The 21330-nt window shown below is 33.0% G+C and overlaps 1 protein-coding gene across 1 annotated transcript; it reads left to right on the top strand.

The window, feature by feature from the left end:
- Nucleotides 1–8504, top strand: LOC134841122 (uncharacterized). Its single transcript, XM_063856911.1, has 4 exons — nt 1–236; nt 4946–5090; nt 5636–5832; nt 8090–8504. Exons 1-4 carry the CDS (start codon nt 70–72, stop codon nt 8328–8330), a joined length of 750 nt encoding a protein of 249 aa, XP_063712981.1. The 5' UTR covers nt 1–69; the 3' UTR covers nt 8331–8504.
- Nucleotides 8505–21330: the final 12826 nt, after the last annotated feature.

Raw genomic sequence — 21330 nt, 5'->3', positions numbered from 1 at the left:
TGATGGGAAGCTCTGAGTTGTTTGATTGTTAATATTAGACTAGTGAAGGTGAATTGTCTCTTAAGGTAAATGGATAAGGCAGCAGAGGTGAGAGAGCAACCGCCCAGTTATGAATCAGCTACTACATCGTTCGCGTCACCTCCTCCTCTTCAGGTGTACCCAGAGCCTCCTGAATACAGTAGAGATGGAAACATCAGTGAACCATGTGTTCCTGCAACAATTGTACCTCCATATAGGCAGGGCTGCAATGTTTATGAGTTATTTAAAAAGTAAATAAATTAAGTGCGTAATTGCTTATTTAATCTGCCCGTTTTCAAATGACTATATACAAAAGGGACACACTTGCTTAGACTGTTCTTTTTTGAAATTGAAAGAACTTCAATGTCATAATTGTTCTTAGGGAAGAAGTCTTGAATTTGTTACCGCTCAAGTTTGACTTCTCATGCTTTGACTTGATTTCTTCAATTTGATTCAAGTTCATTTGCTAAAATGCAGGCAAATTGTGCTCTCCGATAACGATAGTGCAAAAGGCGCGAATAAGAAAACGTGACCGAGTTTTAGTTTTAAACTTGGATTTCAATTTTTTAACCAGCGGAATAAAAATTGATCCAATTTTCTCAAATTGGGTTAGTTATATCAAATAATTTTCAATCGTAAAAGATTCTTGAAACTCAAAGAGGTTTAAGACATATATGTTTTTTTTATTTTATCGAAATTTTTTCAACTGTGTTTTGGCTATATTTCCAAATGATAATTTCAACAAGATAAGTGCGGTGATTTAAATTTTATATTTTTTGAAAAATGTATATTTGAAAACAGGAGAAAACTTCCTTAATATACTTTTTAGACTGTTTTAGTAATTGAGTTACGTATTTTGCTCTGTTCTAGTAGAATTTGAGCAAACGGGAATTCTAGGCTGAAAATTTCTTTCAATTTGGCAGAAGTAAATTTCGTCAAAAATTTCTCATGAGGATAATCACCTCTAAAAACTTCTGCTTGGCCTATAATTGCTTCCGCTCTAGCTTTCTGTAAATCTTCTAATTTTCTCTTACTGTTTTGCTGCGGTTTTATTTTATCATGGTTTGAACCGGCGGTGTTCAGAAGGTCGGAGGTCTCAAAAAATTTTGGTACCATCAAATGTAAGTTTTGATATCATCAAATGGAAGTGTGTGTGTGTGTGTGTGGGGGGGGGGGGGGGGGTGGGGGTTTGGAATTGTAAAAATTTTGCATTCCTATTCAAAAAAAATCTGAACTGAAAAATTTAGTTGATTTTTTTTTGTAAATATGCCTTTCTTCAAAGCTTCTATGTATCTGAAATTTAATTGTTATTATCAAAAAATATTCATTTTTACACAAGCAATGCTTGTGTTATAGTATGAACTAACTTTTTTTCCAACCTAAGTCGCAAATATTGTTGCGACGCAAATATTGTTGCGATGAAATGTGTTCATTTTGATCAATAACCAGCTATTAAGTACAGCCAATGCTAAGGATGTTAACATCGACTATTATTGCTCCGACTTTCGTTACGAAAGTAAACGAATATTTGTGCTCGGGTGGTTTTTTTTCTTCAGACAAATTTCGACTTTTTAACTAGCCATTTTTGACGGGCTATTTTTAAATCATTCAAAAAGTATTGTTGTCCTGAGCTTAAGTTCGGAAAGATATTCCACCTTTGATCATTTTTTTGTCAAGTTATGGGAGTTTTAGAATTGCTATTTTGGCCAATTTGGGACAATTAACGCGCGATATATTTCGCGTTATTAACGCGTAAGCGGAGATTTAATCCTTCAAAGAAATCGTTCCAAATTGGTTGAAGAAAGCTTATTTGCCATAATTGATTTGTTACTAGGAGCGAAATGTGTCACTTTGTACTTAATTTGGCCTGTGGGGAATGATTTTCACAAAAAATCTCAAATAAAAAAAAATCATTTTGTTTTCATTACATTTAGTTTTATTATGTTATAACTGCTCTATAAATTGAGGCATGTTAGCTGGTAAATTTCTTTATTTTTTTTTTTCAAATGGACTGGTACTGTTAATGCGTCATAATTGGCGTGCGTCACTTGAGAAATTTCGAAGGCTAGTTTTACTCGTTCAGTTATTCCCAGTAGCTCAGTCGGTCATATTTTTGCTTGTGGTTGCGAAGTACAACTTCGCCTCTGTGTCAATGCTGTAAATATGTCTTTGAATGTTCTTCTTCAGTTTGCTCCGTTTGCTTAATTTTGGGTGTGTTGCTCTCAATAGTGAGAGTGTATGGGTATCAAAGAGTGGTTCCAATGTTTCCCAACAAGATAGTGTTTGTATTTCACCTTCAGCAGTCATGCAAACGGCTTCTTCGCCTCGGTGTTTAATCTCTTGGTCTATAGATTCATATTAGTATTTCAACTACTGCATCTAAGTTATAATTGTGCACAGATTAAGCGAGTTAATCGAAATTAATTTTAGATAATCTTAAATTCAAATTTGCTTCCTGTTTTGTTGTTTTTTCGGATTTTTCCTTGTCTTTCATTAATTTAGTGTTGAATACTTTACGTTTTTTTTTGCTAAATAGCCAGCCTATGCATTGCAAATTAAGTGTTTAATTCTTTTTAGAAAATAGATATTTTTGAAATGCTCCATTCTATTTTAAAAAGTCCATTTGTTTTAGTTATAATTCTCGGCTGTGTACCATATTGTACTATCTTTGACAAAACTTGTTTTTATTGAATGATCAGCAGTAGCTAAAAAAAGCAAGAACCATTTTAATTTTTTTTAAGGTTATTATCGTTGATTGACTTGGCTATAGGTTATACAGAAGTGCCGCCAATAGCGTTACTGCAGTAAAAATTTTTGTTGCTTAAGTTTTTAAATTTCAACTCTTTTTTGTCGTTCATTGTAAGTACTGAAATTATTTTGATAGACAAAGAGACAGGTTGAATATATTTCAATTTTTTTATGAATTTTTATTTTTCATGGTGCTCACCCTACGTTTTATCTTTTCTAGTCAACCAGCCAGATGTCTCAAAAGTGTTATTTTTGCATGTTTAACCAAAGAATTTTTTCACGTTTAAGCTATATCGTATATTGCAATGGTATAGAATGTTTTTCGATTTTTTTTTCAGTTGAAATTCAGTGTATATTTCACAGAGTTTAAAGTTGAAAGCACAAGAGTGCGATGCTGTCAGGATTCCGCTAGGGGTTTTGAATTTGGCCTCCAACGATGAAATTCCAAATTTTTTTAGTGTACGAGATGCGACGATTTTTGTAATTTTACAATTTTTTTCAGAAAACTCAAAATTCAAAACTTGAATTTCCAATATCTGTTGTTGGGTGCTGTCAGATTACTATCAAGGATTGCGAATCTTGTCTCGAGATATGACGTGTTTTATGATTCTTTTTAATGTTTGAGAAAACTAAGATTTAAAAATATCGAAAGAATTGAAATTCCCAACCGTGTAATTAGGTACTGTGGGGGTACTCTCAAATTGCAAATCCTGTGTTCAATTGCGACTGCTCAAATGGTCTTAGTTTCCGAGATGTGTTGTTTGTTGTCTTTGTTAAAATTGTTCAAAGAACTTAGATGATTAGAGAACAATTTTAAAGATTTATATATAAGTTTTATGAACGATTTCACAAAATTTGAAGTTTTTTCCTCTATAGTGAGGCTCTGTCAGGTTACTTCCTGGATTTTTGTAGTTTTCGAGTTATGACGTTTTTTCTGGTTTTTCAATAAAAACTTTTATAGAAAATTTAAATTTGAAGTTTGTCAAAATTTAAAATTCTCAACGCTGTAGTTGGATACTTTTAGAGCACTCTCAGGAGTTAAAAATCTTGCGTTCAGATGTGACTGCTTAATTGCTTTCAGTTTTTCAGATGTGATGTATCTTAATTCATTTTAAAATTTCTCAAAGAACTTGAATATGAAAAACTTCGCAAATTTTGAGGGTTTTTCTAAGTTTGAATTGAAAAAACTTGAATAAAAAATTTTACTAAATTTGAACTTACCAACCTTTCAATTCGGCGCTGTCAAAGTACACTCAAAGCATGCAGATTTTTTTCAATTTATGCGGTTTTTTTGTATGAGTTGTTAAAAATTCGAAGCACCGGAATTAGGACATACGCTAGTTATTTTGAAGGTTTAACTAAGCTTTGGCTATGTTACAAGAGCTCGCGTCCCAAATTGCAGCTCACGTGCTATTTGAAGCCCCAATCATTTGATTGATGGGCCCCATCACTGCTAATGCACCAAAATCACAAGGTACATTCTTTTGTATTTTTTTGGTTTTTTGCATCGATGATTCCAGGTTTCTCAAAAAAATTATATTTCACGATTCACCGTTTTAATAGGCAGCAGTTTCACTGATTTAAAAATATATAAACAACAGTCATGAAAATGAAATTTAATTAGTCATTTTCATATTAATTAATCTAGTTTTTATATTGAAAAATTTCAAATAGTATTGGTGGGTATAATAATTATACAAAAATTAAATGCATTTTTTACAAGGTGTTTGGAATATATTTATAACCGAAAACAAAATTGGAAAAAAAACAATTTGAATTGTTTCAAATGGCTCTCCGTGAACAGTGAATTTGTCTGATCTTTTTCAACAAAATTGTTGGGTTGTCGAGAAAGGGTTTTTAACCGACTTTAAATATTTTAAAATTGTTTTTGAAGTAAATTGAGTATCAGCGTAGGACCAAATATTTTCTCAAAGCGACGAAATCAATTTTCTGAGAGATTTATAGATTTATAAATACTAAATGACCCTATTTTACCAAGTTTTCGAAAAGAACATAAAAAGAAAAAATAACGTTTTCGAAAAAAAACAACGTTTTTGGGCGCCTTCGAAAACTTATGGGGGAGTATGTAGCAAATTTTCCATTGTCAGAAACCTTTGTACGCAAAGCTCCGTTTTTCCTTTTTTTAAAATAAATTTTGCAGCCTTGCTACACTTTGTAGTCTGCCCTCTGCACCCTGTGTGACACTGCTTGATTCAAATACAGTCACGAGACCAACTGAGAAGTACTGGGCGTATGAACTGTTCTTCTGTTTTTCTGATCTGCCCGTCTGCATCACCCAATTTCTGTGCTCTTGTGTAGCTGAGGTAATTCTTATTTTTCGAATTAGAGTCAAAATTTAGGGAGTAATTGGCTAAAAAAGACCAAAAAAAATTGTAAAAAATCAGTAATTGGTTGTAAGTGATTAAGCTTCATCCTAGACAATTCTTGACAAAAATTCTGCGCAAAATCATATAATGCTGTCTTTGGAGTCTTCGCGAAATCACGTAATGCTTCGACCTTGTGTTTTTGTAGCAGAAAAACTGCAATCAATGAAAAATGTTTATTATTAACTTTAGAATGATATTGTTATAAGTAGTTATAAATATTATTTATAGTGGAGCTATTTTTTTGTTTGAAGCTAAATTTTATTGTTTGAAGCTAAATAATTTGAGTTTGATTTTGCCAACTAGATAAAAAACCTGAATAAATTGCTTGTTTATGAAGCTATGAGGATTAATTCTGCGCGTAAAATTACTCTAGTCGCTGAATAATTTTGTCTTCTGTGCTTTTTGTCTTTTTGAATATTCGTCAAGTGTTAGTTCAATTGTGTTGATTGCAAAAAAAATGCAACGATCTGATTGTTGTTTAGTTCTCAACTGCGAAGAAGGCCAGCTACAAAATGATTGGGGTGACTCTCTCTATTACAACGTGTATCATCTATCTACTCTTTCTCGTCGGAAGTTGGATGGCTTCAGAAATGATAGATGAAAATGAGTACTCATACTACACTGAACATGGAACGATAGATAACTACTATCCCTGGTTTGCTGGATCCAAACTATTCAGGTTTGTTGAAAGGATAGGTATATCAAAATAAATCAAACAGGTCTAGGGCAAACATCCGATATGACAAACATCCGCTAAGTCAAACATCCGAAATTATATAACAATTACGTAATAATTACACTAGCCAGCAGCGCAGGGGGCTCTTTTCCATTTTCCAACCCCCCTCGTAAAGTTACAAATTAAAGCTGTTCAAGCATTGTTCACACGGTATTTTGCATTTAAGAAGTTTTGTAAAAACTTGTTCACCCGTTCACACTGACAGGTTTTAATGCAGTTTATAACATGAACAGTCATTTTAAAAATAGAATTTCGAATTTCAAAAAAGCAAAGGGCGGGAAGTTAACTGGAAAAGAGCCTCGTTGTGTATCAGTGTGAACCTTTTTTTCTAACCTAACTCGCAAGTAGAAGTGTTCATTAAAAGTGATCACTTATTTGGTCGCATTCCTGCTATAATCACGATCTGTTGCATTGGAAATTTCATTGCATCTGCTCTCGCTTTATTTGTTGCTATCGTTTGCTTATTATTAAGCAGGGGCCCAGGAAATTAGACGATAAGCAAATTAGGCGGATTCTACAAAAACGAAATAAGACGGAATTTATTTTATACAGATCTGGCATTTTAGACGAAAAAGCTATGAAAAGGAAAGGGCCAGCAAAATTTTTCTTAAGAGTCAGTTTTCACAAATACAAAAAGAACATAAAATGTCAATACCTATCAAAATAATTAATTTAAGTGAACAAAAAATGTCAAATCCGAATATTACAAGAGTTTTGAATTGAATAAATTATGCATGATTGACTTGTAAAATTTTTGGCTACCGAAATTTAACTGTTGTCTACAAACAATTATGTTTTTCTTGCGCAATTTGTGTGCAAACAATTTTAATCTCTCTCACTTTCGTCTATTTTCTCACAATTGCAGTTTTGCAAAATCGTCTATATTCCTTTTAAGTACCTCCGTCTAATTTGCTTATCGTCTAATTTCTCAACCCCCTATTAAGCATCCATGGCTGAGTAATTAGTGCGTGAGGTTCATTATCTCTAGGTGGCAGAGCAAATCCGAGACGCAGCGGAATTTTTTAAATTAATTTGAGGAACTTTTTCTTATTGCACTTTATAGAGCTGCTTTTTGTCGTGTTCTCGCTGGTGTTGGCGAAGCGAAGTTTTGCCTCTGTATAGAATGTTAAAGACTTTAATAACAAAATTGCGTGTGCTATATTTCGGTGCTATATAAACCAGCTGAAGTATCAACCAGCCGAAAATACGTAAGTGTTATTTAATAGTTATGTAACAATTGTAACATTTACGAAAGTTATGCAAATTCATTCAGATGATATATTTTTTTCGTTTTTTTTTCTGTTTTTTTATCTTCTCATTTCGATTCATCATATTTGTAATTTGCACCTTCATCTTGAATTCGAAGGTGTTTCGGAATAACTTTCTTCTGCAGATTGTTCTGTTCTATCACATCAAATACTCTTTTTTCCACTGTTATAGTCTAGTTTCTCCGGTTTCATCGTAAAGTCACTTGAAAGACTCGTGTAGAGAGGCCTTTAACGACATTCTCGAAAATTTGTAAGAGGTCTGAAGCGGCGTTCTGATATCATCACAGAGATCTAATGCGACCTTCTGCTGGAAACTGAGAAGTTAAAACAGTATTGAAACTTTTTTTATATAACCGAGCTCTGGTAACTGCATTTGTTTTCTTCTTCAGAAAGAAACCTAAGGCGGCCTGACCTGCATTGAAATATTAAAAACAACCTCACTTCTGTTATAAAATTGTTAAAGGTATTTCTAAAATCTCTCACCAGTTGACTCAAATTTTCGGGCTTCGGGTGTAAGCCGTTGTCCGCGATATATATCTTTAAGGTATCGGTACTTGTTTGACTTCCCGTAAGGGATATTGTACGCGTGTGTAATTCTCCGATATAACCTCAAGTCTACTTTCGATAGGCTATAATATTTCCCGTTAGGTTCGGAGTTCCGAGGGATAATAAATATAAGAAAAATTGGACCCCCCCCCCCCCCCCATGAACTAGCATTTTGTCTATATGTTATCATTTGAAATTGCTAATTTGAAAAATTGAAGTTTGATCCTTTAATATGATTTTAGAAAATTTGCTGAAATTGACGCTGTGGTTGTTTGTGTGGCTATTCGGTTGCTTTTTTATTGTATTTGTAGAAATAAATTCAATTTTCTAAAATGAAGCCAATTTTTTATGAATATTTAATGATGGAATTCAATTTTGTCTGACAGGTTTCTGTGGTATGTAGTGTGGTCTCTTTTTCTGATCCGAATCACACTGGCAGTTTTGTTGCGGAAACACATCCGAAAAAAGTTCAATATCGGGACTAACAGAGGCACTATGGGCAGCTACGAAGACATCTTCTGTGTGTGCTGCTGTTACGACTGTGTCATGTGTCAGCAGATGTCCACGATGAACAAATTCGAGAAGGAGGGGATTCTTTATCCTACGACGTCAATGGAGCATGCTTAACGGAGTTCATTCGCGAAGCGTACCCACATATCGGGCCTGACGATTCGAATGTAACCGCTTTGAAGCATTAATTTTTATTATGAAAACGCTCCCCTTTAATAGACTACTAATTTTATCTGCCGCAAGATTTTTTGTTTTGCCACTGCAGTGTAAAAGATATAAGGTTTTCTATTGACCGAAACTTTCATTTTTCTTCTGACTTTTATTTCAAAACCAGTATTGGTAAGTAGTGAACGCTTAAAAAGGACCAGGACATTTGACTGTTGCTCCGAAGATAGGGTGCGAATCGGGTAGTATTTGGTTTTTTAAACATTCGAAGTTCTTTTTTTTTAATTTTCGTGCGTTTTTTTGCCGTTTTTGGCACTTCTTTTTAAAAAAATCATTAAAAAAATTATAATGAATCTAGTCACCGGGTAAATTGCGTAAACTTATTGAATGGAAAAAGTAAATTTGCAGGCCCAAAAAAACAGTAAAATCTTGAAGCAGAAAAATTATATTCTCTACTAACGCTTCTGTTATTTGAGCAGTTTCGTTTCTTTAAACGGCTTATTAAATAACATGGTCACAATCTATTCAACCCCGTATTATAAACCGATTATCATGATGTGCTATTTCTCAATAGTTTCTAATGGTCTCTGAATATCATCATTTAGCTTTCCCTTTTGCTTCAGCTTGCAAAAAAAAATCAATTTTAAAAAGTTTACTATGTCAACAAATGTTTATAATTGGCATTTAAATTCACATGCCAAATCAGGTTCCAATCCAACTGCATGATTTACTGTACGCATTTAATGTACGCATTTTTGAAGCTCAAACTAAAAAAATCCCGTCAATCAAATCAGTCCTATCGTATGTGCAGTCTCTTTTCAGTATTTTTTATAACTTACAAAGTGCAATAGTTTTTATTCATTCAACATTAATTTTGTTAATAATGATTGAATCAAAGGAGTCCTAACCGTTTAGTTTGTATATATTCTAGTTTAATTAAAGTTTTTTTATCAATTTTTTTTACGAAAGTAATTCGCCCACACTCTAAGGCCACATTTTTGTCAGACGCACAACGACAGTTTACTCAAAGTTAGCCAATACCATCATTATCTGTTCAATGCAATGTACGCATTTTGACATAGGCAGAGCTTGCCGAAACTGTTATAAAACAATCTGTCATTTTTTCCGATGTAGTTAGCACGTTTTCTGCAGTGTAAAGATGTGTCTGATTATTATGTGTCAATGAACATAGTGAACACACTTATTGAGCCGTGTGGTTTTGTTCTTTCTTAGTTCAAACCAAAATCATTTGCTAAAATGAAGGCAATCCACGCTCTCCGATTAAGCAAGATGAAAGGGTGCGAAAAAACGTGAATGAATTAAAATTTGCCCTGTGGCCTTGTTTTCTCTAAGTTTATTTTATGAAGAAAGTTTCTGTCAGAAATTATTCTTAGAAATCAACGAGCATCTGCGTGATGTACTTTTTTTCCAAAATTAATCTTGTCAAAAAAAATCTTGAAAACACGATCAATAATTTTTTTCTGCCTTTTTCTTGTTCATTGACACTGCCAGAATTTATGTTGGCTTACTTACGTTTTAAACCGAATGTTAAGATCTTCTGAATCAGCAGACATTCACTGCTGCCTCGTATTTGCTACTAAAGCATCTGTGAAAGTCAAAAAAAGTTATTGCCATTTTAAATTTCAGGGGCCATTTGCCGTTTTTCGTTTGTATTGCGATTTTCATCTTCGCCTGTGTTGTAAAACAGTCTGTTGTTTAAAAAAGTTTCGGTTGGGATTCAAATAAAGTACTTAAGAACTTGTTAATGTTTAAATAACAGAAACAATTTTGTGAGTTTTAAATGAAAATTTTTGCTAATCGGATAATTAAAGAGACAAATAACGTAGTTCAGACCATTATATATGTCTCGATGATTTTAGTTTTGGTTTTTTTCAGGAAAAATCTAAATTTATTCAGGATCAAATTTACTTTTTCGCATTTTTTGACTTTTGCTTAAGTTCAGGTCGTTTCCTTAAGGAAACGGAAGGCAAGCTCCACTGACGAACAGCAAAAGGAAAAAATATCACGAAAAACGTGATTGGTTTTTCGAAAATGAAATTTAATTTTCAGATTTCCCAGACAAATGAAAAATTTGCCGATTGATCCAGTTTTCTCAAAAAGGGTCAATTGTGTCGAAAAAATGCCCAATCATAATTTGTTCTAGACATGCAAAGAGCTTTAAGGCCATTAATTTTTTCTTTGAAATTCAAAAGGTGAGATTTATAAAATAATGATAAGATGTATTTTTTCTGTTTACTGGCGTTCATTGACTCTTTTCCAACTCTGTTGGCTTTTTTTTAAATATCATTGGTTTCTTTGATCAATTTTTAAAGGTATCTATTTTTTTTGAAATTCAGTTTTTTTTATTTAATTGTGTTCATTGACTCTTTTTCAACTGTTAGTTGGCTATGTTCGTTTTTGGTAAAACGACTATTTACATTGAAGATTATAAAAGTTTAGAATTCAATGACTTGTAAAACAACAGCAAATAATTATGATTCTTATCAGATAAAACTTATGAAAAAAAAGTAAATTCATTCAAAAATTGCTGTAAGTGCTATTTTTAGAGGTCAATTTCCTTGAGTTTGTAAATTGAGAGTAGGTAGTAAAAAGAATTATGTCAAACTAGGAGTCATGCGATGCGATTTCAAACAATTGAGTGTCTGAAGTCAATTTAGTCATTATAGTTTATTATGGTGTGATAAATTTGGATGTTTTTTCAGCCAAATTGCGCTTTTTTGTATCTACCACAATAAGAATCTATCGGCTTTCGCAAATGGAGCATCAGTTTTTTTAACCTTTTCCTCAAAAAAACGCATCGTTTAAAGCTTTTATTGGAATCACTGTGAACTTAGTGCGGTGTGTCGTCAGAAAATTTTTTCTCGAGAAGTTTGAATTTTTCTTGTATGAAAATAAGATCAGGAACACTCGATGGCCGAAAATATGGCTTTCAATATGAACAAATTGAATATGGCTGAAAAAATTATCGAATGTCAATCTGATACTGAGCTTAGATGTTTTGGTTCCGGCGATTGAAAATGGGAAGGGCCTATGTCTTCGGATGTGTTATAGTTTTTCCAAGCAAAATCAGGTAGCACATATACTCATCGGAATGGGTTGAAATACATTATATTAAAAAAAAAATTTCAATCGTGCATGAAACGACATTAAAGTGTTATCAAAAAGTTGTCACAGTAAAGAGAAAAACCGTTTGAAATTTTCAGTTTTTGCCTAATTTTGAGCTAGTGAAGCGATCGAGTACTGTTAGTTTTATGGTAGTTGGTCGATTTTGCTCAGAAAACTAGTTTAACTAGGATGAAAACTAATTTTGTAAGCTTTGATTAGTGCTTCCTTGCCCGAACTGTATTCAAAAAAGTTATTGAAATAAAATACAAATGGTCTTAAAAAAATTGTTGTTTTTTTTGCTAATAAGACAACGGTTTTCGATGATGCATAATAATCTGTATTGATACACAATCCTGTAATTCTTGTGTCACACCACGTACAAAAAAAACACCCATTTGAAAGAAAAAATTAGAAATTTTTTTTGTAGTATATGAAAGTGGTCGGAGCATTCTTGGCTATTTGCGAAGCAACCAACTTTATTTGTTGCATTAAATCTTCGCTTGAAAAGTCAGCCCCATTGCACATTGAAAGTGTCTCTTAAATTGAAGTATAGTTTTATTTTATTGAGTGCAATGGCCCGGGATGTTTGTACCAGCCTGTGATTACGGGTTCTGTTTTCGCAAACATATTTTTTGTTTGCGCAAACTATTGAGGCATTGTTAATAGATTTACTCTAGCCAAATTTGGATTTTTCAGCTCCAAGTATTGAGGAAAGTGATGATTATATATGCTCGAAATTGTTTTTTATTCAAAGTAATTTCTGAAAGAAAGTTATGGAGTGGACGTCAAACCTGGAATCTACGTTTTACCAAGCGGGTCTGCTAGGCACTATCTTGCCTGTGCTTGAGGGTCTGCTCGCATGATACTTTGAAGGCTTTATCTGTAACACAAATTGTCATGCCGCCCTTAAACTTGTTCCGAGTTGAAATCCAGCTAATTGGTCAATGACCTTAGTGAAGACTCATGTACATGTCGTGATGATTTATTTTCGTTTGTTTTTTCCAGTAAAAAGTCTTAGAATTTGTTCACGTTCATAATGTGCTCACGCTCTGACTTTTGCTATAAATGTCTGCTCATTTGCTTTGTTAAAAGGAAGGCAAATTATTTTTTGAACAGCAAAAATGTAAAGGTCGCCAAATGCATGATTGACTTCTGGTTTCGAAAGTGGGCTTTGAACTTCAGAGCTCCCAGCGAAATGAAACTTTACCTATTGAATCATTTTTTTTTTCAAACTAGTTTTCTTAATCAAAAAAGTCAATAACAAGCTGTTCTTAAAGTTGAGATAAACCTGAAAGTTAGTTTTTTAAATCAGTTAAGTGTTTTTTATTTATATTTTCACGATTATTGAGCTCCCAATTAACTCATGCAGATCAATCAATTTTGTCGCTATGTATACATATCATGACCAAAAAGTGATTCCTCTACCCTGAGAGTCAGTGTGAGCTGATCATGTAGCCGGTATCTTGAGACTTTCCCTTTGTGCTTATTATCATTTGCAACAAAAGCACGCAAGAAAAAAGCAAGTAACAGAGGTTAAAGCTAAAACTAAACAAGGATAGCCCGTTACTGTGCAAGTAGCACAGAATGGGTCCGACCATAGTCTTAAAAAATACAAAAACAAGTTAATTCAAATTAGTGTCGTTTTTTTACGTGGCTTGATAAAAAAAGACCTGAACCAGGAAATAGAACATAGGCATATTCGACAGTCACAGTATTATAGCACTATTGGAAAACTTTTTTGTATAGAAAAACTAAATAAAAAATTGTAAAAAATTTCAAATTTTTTTTTCACATTTTTTTTTGATTTTTGAAGTTTTTGATTCCCAAATTGGTACTAAAAAACTCCCAAAGCTAACTTTACTCGACCAGTTTAAAACAAAGTATTTTTTGTGTCTCGACAGTTGCAAATTAAAGCTGCATCAAAAGTCACGTTTATTTGACTTCTAAGTGGTCAAATGAAGCGATGTAAAATTACATGGAACAGAATGGCGCTGGATCAATCAACTATCTGCTATTCTTCTTCCACTTGACCTTTCACCCTCTCATCTTTGCCCTCCTAATGTTACCCTGTCTTCACTACCTGGGCCAGAGACACCCTCTAGACCGGAAGAGAGTTCTGGTGAGGAGAAAAGCAGCTAGACCAGAGAAACACAGAAGCACAATAGTTGAGAAAGAGAAACGAAAGCAGCGGGAGAAGTCCAAAGACAGAAGAAGGAGCTCCTTATTTAAGACAGTGGAAGGTAGGCTGATTTATTGCTTTTTTCAGACCCCGGAGGGGACTGAAATATAGATAAGTAACTCCTGAAACTTCTAGTTGTACACACGTAAAACTATAGTAAAAAAAACGTCCAGACCAGTTGCAACGATTAGAATATTTCAAGCTTATTAACATCCCAAAAGTAGAGGGAGATGTTATTTTACAATTACACTTGCGAAGCGAGTGTAATAGAACGAACCTTTTTTTCCCAACCTAAGTCGCAAAAATTGGCGCGTCACCCAAATAGTGGTGGGGCACCTTTACAGCTTTTTGATAGCATGTGCTTCGACATTCGAATAGTTATAACTTAACACAATTGATGCATTTTTAATTCATCAAATGAACCGAAAAAAGTGATTTGTTTCAAACAATATGCGATTAATGAAAACTCAATTTCAGAAATTTTCTAACTCAATATACCTCACAATTTTTTGAAATGCATAATTCATACATAATGTGGCTTTATGTGTTACAATTTGGTACATGCACAGTTAGTGTAGATTCCGTCAGTTTGTTATATTCATATAAGTGTATTCAAATTTGCGTGGCTGAGTGGATGAGACTCAAGTGCGTGAGACTCAAAACCTCTTGATTGCAGTAGGTCGCAGATTCGAATTCATAATGTAGCTGAGTTTTTGTCAACTCGAGGCTTTTTTCTACTATTGTACTTGATAGAGTTACTTTTTGGTCGTGTTCTTGCAAGTGTTTTTGAAGCGCAGCTTCGCCTCTGTGTAATAATAAATTGTTTTCAAGCTTGATTCTAAGCTGGAATTTTCAGCCAATCCTAATCGAGCACTTTTTGCAGCTCATACAGTGCTGATTTAAATTAACCGGACAAAACGCGTTAAACTTGAAATTTAAAACGCGTTTTTCTCAAACTGGGTTGAGTTTAGAAGACAAAACTTGCTTTAAATTTTAGCAGAACTAATATGGTGTAATGTGTTTTGCGAAATTCGGGCCCAAAAGGGTATATTCTCCAAAAAAATTTTGCAAACCGTTTAAAAGTTGTTTTTAAATAAAAAGTTGGTATTTTATAGTAAAACGACCGTTTTGTCTATCAAACAAAAATAAATTAATAAATAACAATTTTTTGGGGAATATAATCTTCTTAAAGTTTGTTGGACTACTTAAGGGGCTCATTTTGATCTAATTATGTCTGTGATCGACTGGGTGCTTTTGGCGTAATTTTTGATTAACTACGAAAAGCCAAAATGACCAATTTTTGGGGTAAAATTTTGGGCCCGAATTTCTCAAAACAAATTACACCATAATAATTCTGCTAAAATTTTGAGCAAGTTTTGTCTTCATAAGTTTTTCTCCTAAATTCGACCCAATTTGAGAAAAACGCGTTTTAAATTTCAAGTTTAACGCGTTTTGTCCGGTTAATTTAAATCAGCACTGTAGCAAACTTAATTCAAGTTAAATGCTGGGGTGGAGGATCTTGACTTGGTCATTCTGGGGCAGATAATATTGTTATTTTTCATAAATTTCAATAATAGAAATTATGTTACATAGAGGTTTGAACTGTTTGTTCATAAAATGATCGGTTTAAATCTTCCAATATTTACTTAATTTGGCCCAATCTATGTAATTTGAGGCTCAGGAAAGCTTGAGGTTCATCTACAACTATGTGTGATTTCTATTGAGCTGAAAATAGTCCAGATATTTTAAAAAAATTCTGAATTAAGCTGGTTTCTTACAATTTCACGCGGTTGGCAAATTTTTTGCGAATAGTGACAATTGTTTTTTATCAGAGAAAGAATAAACTGGCTAATCTTTAATATTTTGATTCTTTTGCAGATTGGAGATTTTTCACTGGCATAATAATTTTTTTTAAATTCATAGTTGTCAAAAATGGTCTTTAAAAAAGGCTTTCCAGAGTGAAACACAAAATCTGAGCAAAATTTTTTCCACTAGTTTAGTTAATAATAGCTGAAATGTATAAATAATAAACTGAATTGAAACGACATTCTAATTCGGTAGACTAAGAAGAAAACTGACAAAATGTCGCCCTATGAACTCTATCAAAAACGACTAAATTTAAAACCATTTCTCAACGCTGCACAAAAAGACTTCATTGAAGTTCAAGTAACGGTTGCTCGACTACAACTAGCGAAGCCTAGTTTATGTTACGCGGAAAATCCGAAGTTCCTCTCAATTACGTCATAGGAATTAGATAGCGTTCAGTCTTAATAGTACCCTCAAACTAGCTGGCTCTCAACTAAAAAGCAATCATAATAATTTTTTTTGATCACTAGCTCATTATACCGGAGAAGAACCAAATAATATTAAAAACTCAAAAAAAAATCTCTTTGAAACCTTAATATTTTTCCTTGTGTGAAAACAACACGTTATGACGTTATATAACGAAAAAAAAATTAAATTCGATAGACAGCGAAGGGAGCCTCTTATATCAGAGGAATTAATTTCGTACATTGTTGATCCGGAATATAAAAGTAATTTTCATTTCTTTATGCAGAGATGCAACTTGAGATCAATTTTTTTCGCGCGGTTTAGCAGTTTTTGCAAAAACTGTTTAAGATTTTTCAATTGGAGCTTTAAACAAACAGGTTTTGAAAGTTTTTTTTTCATATTTTTTGTCCCTTCTTATGATTTTTGCAGAAAATGATTAGGTAAATCACAATATGCGTTAAAAAATAACATAGCTTTGAAGCATTAATTTTTATTATGAAAACGCTCCCCTTTAATAGACTACTAATTTTATCTGCCGCAAGATTTTTTGTTTTGCCACTGCAGTGTAAAAGATATAAGGTTTTCTATTGACCGAAACTTTCATTTTTCTTCTGACTTTTATTTCAAAACCAGTATTGGTAAGTAGTGAACGCTTAAAAAGGACCAGGACATTTGACTGTTGCTCCGAAGATAGGGTGCGAATCGGGTAGTATTTGGTTTTTTAAACATTCGAAGTTCTTTTTTTTTAATTTTCGTGCGTTTTTTTTGCCGTTTTTGGCACTTCTTTTAAAAAAAATCATTAAAAAAATTATAATGAATCTAGTCACCGGGTAAATTGCGTAAACTTATTGAATGGAAAAAGTAAATTTGCAGGCCCAAAAAAACAGTAAAATCTTGAAGCAGAAAAATTATATTCTCTACTAACGCTTCTGTTATTTGAGCAGTTTCGTTTCTTTAAACGGCTTATTAAATAACATGGTCACAATCTATTCAACCCCGTATTATAAACCGATTATCATGATGTGCTATTTCTCAATAGTTTCTAATGGTCTCTGAATATCATCATTTAGCTTTCCCTTTTGCTTCAGCTTGCAAAAAAAAATCAATTTTAAAAAGTTTACTATGTCAACAAATGTTTATAATTGGCATTTAAATTCACATGCCAAATCAGGTTCCAATCCAACTGCATGATTTACTGTACGCATTTAATGTACGCATTTTTGAAGCTCAAACTAAAAAAATCCCGTCAATCAAATCAGTCCTATCGTATGTGCAGTCTCTTTTCAGTATTTTTTTATAACTTACAAAGTGCAATAGTTTTTATTCATTCAACATTAATTTTGTTAATAATGATTGAATCAAAGGAGTTCTAACCGTTTAGTTTGTATATATTCTAGTTTAATTAAAGTTTTTTTATCAATTTTTTTTACGAAAGTAATTCGCCCACACTCTAAGGCCACATTTTTGTCAGACGCACAACGACAGTTTACTCAAAGTTAGCCAATACCATCATTATCTGTTCAATGCAATTTACGCATTTTGACATAGGCAGAGCTTGCCGAAACTGTTATAAAACAATCTGTCATTTTTTCCGATGTAGTTAGCACGTTTTCTGCAGTGTAAAGATGTGTCTGATTATTATGTGTCAATGAACATAGTGAACACACTTATTGAGCCGTGTGGTTTTGTTCTTTCTTAGTTCAAACCAAAATCATTTGCTAAAATGAAGGCAATCCACGCTCTCCGATTAAGCAAGATGAAAGGGTGCGAAAAAACGTGAATGAATTAAAATTTGCCCTGTGGCCTTGTTTTCTCTAAGTTTATTTTATGAAGAAAGTTTCTGTCAGAAATTATTCTTAGAAATCAACGAGCATCTGCGTGATGTACTTTTTTTCCAAAATTAATCTTGTCAAAAAAAATCTTGAAAACACGATCAATAATTTTTTTCTGCCTTTTTCTTGTTCATTGACACTGCCAGAATTTATGTTGGCTTACTTACGTTTTAAACCGAATGTTAAGATCTTCTGAATCAGCAGACATTCACTGCTGCCTCGTATTTGCTACTAAAGCATCTGTGAAAGTCAAAAAAAGTTATTGCCATTTTAAATTTCAGGGGCCATTTGCCGTTTTTCGTTTGTATTGCGATTTTCATCTTCGCCTGTGTTGTAAAACAGTCTGTTGTTTAAAAAAGTTTCGGTTGGGATTCAAATAAAGTACTTAAGAACTTGTTAATGTTTAAATAACAGAAACAATTTTGTGAGTTTTAAATGAAAATTTTTGCTAATCGGATAATTAAAGAGACAAATAACGTAGTTCAGACCATTATATATGTCTCGATGATTTTAGTTTTGGTTTTTTTCAGGAAAAATCTAAATTTATTCAGGATCAAATTTACTTTTTCGCATTTTTTGACTTTTGCTTAAGTTCAGGTCGTTTCCTTAAGGAAACGGAAGGCAAGCTCCACTGACGAACAGCAAAAGGAAAAAATATCACGAAAAACGTGATTGGTTTTTCGAAAATGAAATTTAATTTTCAGATTTCCCAGACAAATGAAAAATTTGCCGATTGATCCAGTTTTCTCAAAAAGGGTCAATTGTGTCGAAAAAATGCCCAATCATAATTTGTTCTAGACATGCAAAGAGCTTTAAGGCCATTAATTTTTTCTTTGAAATTCAAAAGGTGAGATTTATAAAATAATGATAAGATGTATTTTTTCTGTTTACTGGCGTTCATTGACTCTTTTCCAACTCTGTTGGCTTTTTTGTTAAATATCATTGGTTTCTTTGATCAATTTTTAAAGGTATCTATTTTTTTTGAAATTCAGTTTTTTTTATTTAATTGTGTTCATTGACTCTTTTTCAACTGTTAGTTGGCTATGTTCGTTTTTGGTAAAACGACTATTTACATTGAAGATTATAAAAGTTTAGAATTCAATGACTTGTAAAACAACAGCAAATAATTATGATTCTTATCAGATAAAACTTATGAAAAAAAAGTAAATTCATTCAAAAATTGCTGTAAGTGCTATTTTTAGAGGTCAATTTCCTTGAGTTTGTAAATTGAGAGTAGGTAGTAAAAGAATTATGTCAAACTAGGAGTCATGCGATGCGATTTCAAACAATTGAGTGTCTGAAGTCAATTTAGTCATTATAGTTTATTATGGTGTGATAAATTTGGATGTTTTTTCAGCCAAATTGCGCTTTTTTGTATCTACCACAATAAGAATCTATCGGCTTTCGGAAATGGAGCATCAGTTTTTTTAACCTTTTCCTCAAAAAAACGCATCGTTTAAAGCTTTTATTGGAATCACTGTGAACTTAGTGCGGTGTGTCGTCAGAAAATTTTTTCTCGAGAAGTTTGAATTTTTCTTGTATGAAAATAAGATCAGGAACACTCGATGGCCGAAAATATGGCTTTCAATATGAACAAATTGAATATGGCTGAAAAAATTATCGAATGTCAATCTGATACTGAGCTTAGATGTTTTGGTTCCGGCGATTGAAAATGGGAAGGGCCTATGTCTTCGGATGTGTTATAGTTTTTCCAAGCAAAATCAGGTAGCACATATACTCATCGGAATGGGTTGAAATACATTATATTAAAAAAAAAATTTCAATCGTGCATGAAACGACATTAAAGTGTTATCAAAAAGTTGTCACAGTAAAGAGAAAAACCGTTTGAAATTTTCAGTTTTTGCCTAATTTTGAGCTAGTGAAGCGATCGAGTACTGTTAGTTTTATGGTAGTTGGTCGATTTTGCTCAGAAAACTAGTTTAACTAGGATGAAAACTAATTTTGTAAGCTTTGATTAGTGCTTCCTTGCCCGAACTGTATTCAAAAAAGTTATTGAAATAAAATACAAATGTTCTTTAAAAAATTGTTTTTTTTTGCTAATAAGACAACGGTTTTCGATGATGCATAATAATCTGTTTTGATACACAATCCTGTAATTCTTTTGTCACACCACGTACAAAAAAAACACCCATTTGAAAGAAAAATTAGAAATTTTTTTTGTAGTATATGAAAGTGGTCGGAGCATTCTTGGCTATTTGCGAAGCAACCAATTTTATTTGTTGCATTAAATCTTCGCTTGAAAAGTCAGCCCCATTGCACATTGAAAGTGTCTCTTAAATTGAAGTATAGTTTTATTTTATGAGTTCAATGGCCCGGGATGTTTGTACGCGCCTGTCATTCCGGGTTCTGTTTTCGCAAACATATTTTTTGTTTGCGCAAACTATTGAGGCATTGTTAATAGATTTACTCTAGCCAAATTCGGATTTTTCAGCTCCAAGTTTTGAGGAAAGTGATGATTATATATGCTCGAAATTGTTTTTTATTCAAAGTAATTTCTGAAAAAAAGTTATGGAGTGGACGTCAAACCTGGAATCTACGTTTTACCAAGCGGGTCTGCTAGGCACTATCTTGGCTGTGCTTGAGGGTCTGCTCGCATGATACTTTGAAGGCTTTATCTGTAACACAAATTGTCATGCCGCCCTTAAACTTGTTCCGAGTTGAAATCCAGCTAATTGGTCAATGAACTTAGTGAAGACTCATGTACATGTGATGATTTATTTTCGTTTGTTTTTTCCAGCAAAAAGTCTTAGAATTTGTTCACGCTCATAATGTGCTCACGCTCTGACTTTTGCTATAAATGTCTGCTCATTTGCTTTGTTAAAAGGAAGGCAAATTATTTTTTGAACAGCAAAAATGTAAAGGTCGCAAAATGCATGATTGACTTCTGGTTTCGAAAGTGGGCTTTGAACTTCAGAGCTCCGAGCGAAATGAAACTTTACCTATTGATTCATTTTTTTTTCAAACTAGTTTTCTTAATCAAAAAAAGTCAATCACAAGCTGTTCTTAAAGTTGAGATAAACCTGAAAGTTAGTTTTTTAAATCAGGTAAGTGTTTTTTATTTATATTTTCACGATTATTGAGCTCCCAATTAACTCATGCAGATCAATCAATTTTGTCACCATGTAAACATATCATGACCAAAAAGTGATTCCTCTACCCTGAGAGTCAGTGTGAGCTGATCATGTAGCCGGTATCTTGAGACTTTCCCTTTGTGCTTATTATCATTTGCAACAAAAGCACGCAAGAAAAAAGCAAGTAACAGAGGTTAAAGCTAAAACTAAACAAGGATAGCCCGTTACTGTGCAAGTAGCACAGAATGGGTCCGACCATAGTCTTAAAAAAATACAAAAACAAGTTAATTCAAATTAGTGTCGTTTTTTTACGTGGCTTGATTAAAAAAAGACATGAACCAGGAAATAGAACATAGGCATATTCGACAGTCACAGTATTATAGCACTATTGGAAAACTTTTTTGTAAAGAAAAAATTGTAAAAAATTTCAAATTTTTTTTTCAGATTTTTTT

The sequence above is a fragment of the Symsagittifera roscoffensis genome, chromosome 3 (assembly GCF_963678635.1).
Source record: "Symsagittifera roscoffensis chromosome 3, txSymRosc1.1, whole genome shotgun sequence".
NCBI lineage: Eukaryota > Metazoa > Xenacoelomorpha > Acoela > Convolutidae > Symsagittifera > Symsagittifera roscoffensis.
The sequence above is the reverse complement of the archived record's forward strand: the minus strand, read 5'-3'. Positions and strand labels throughout refer to the sequence as shown.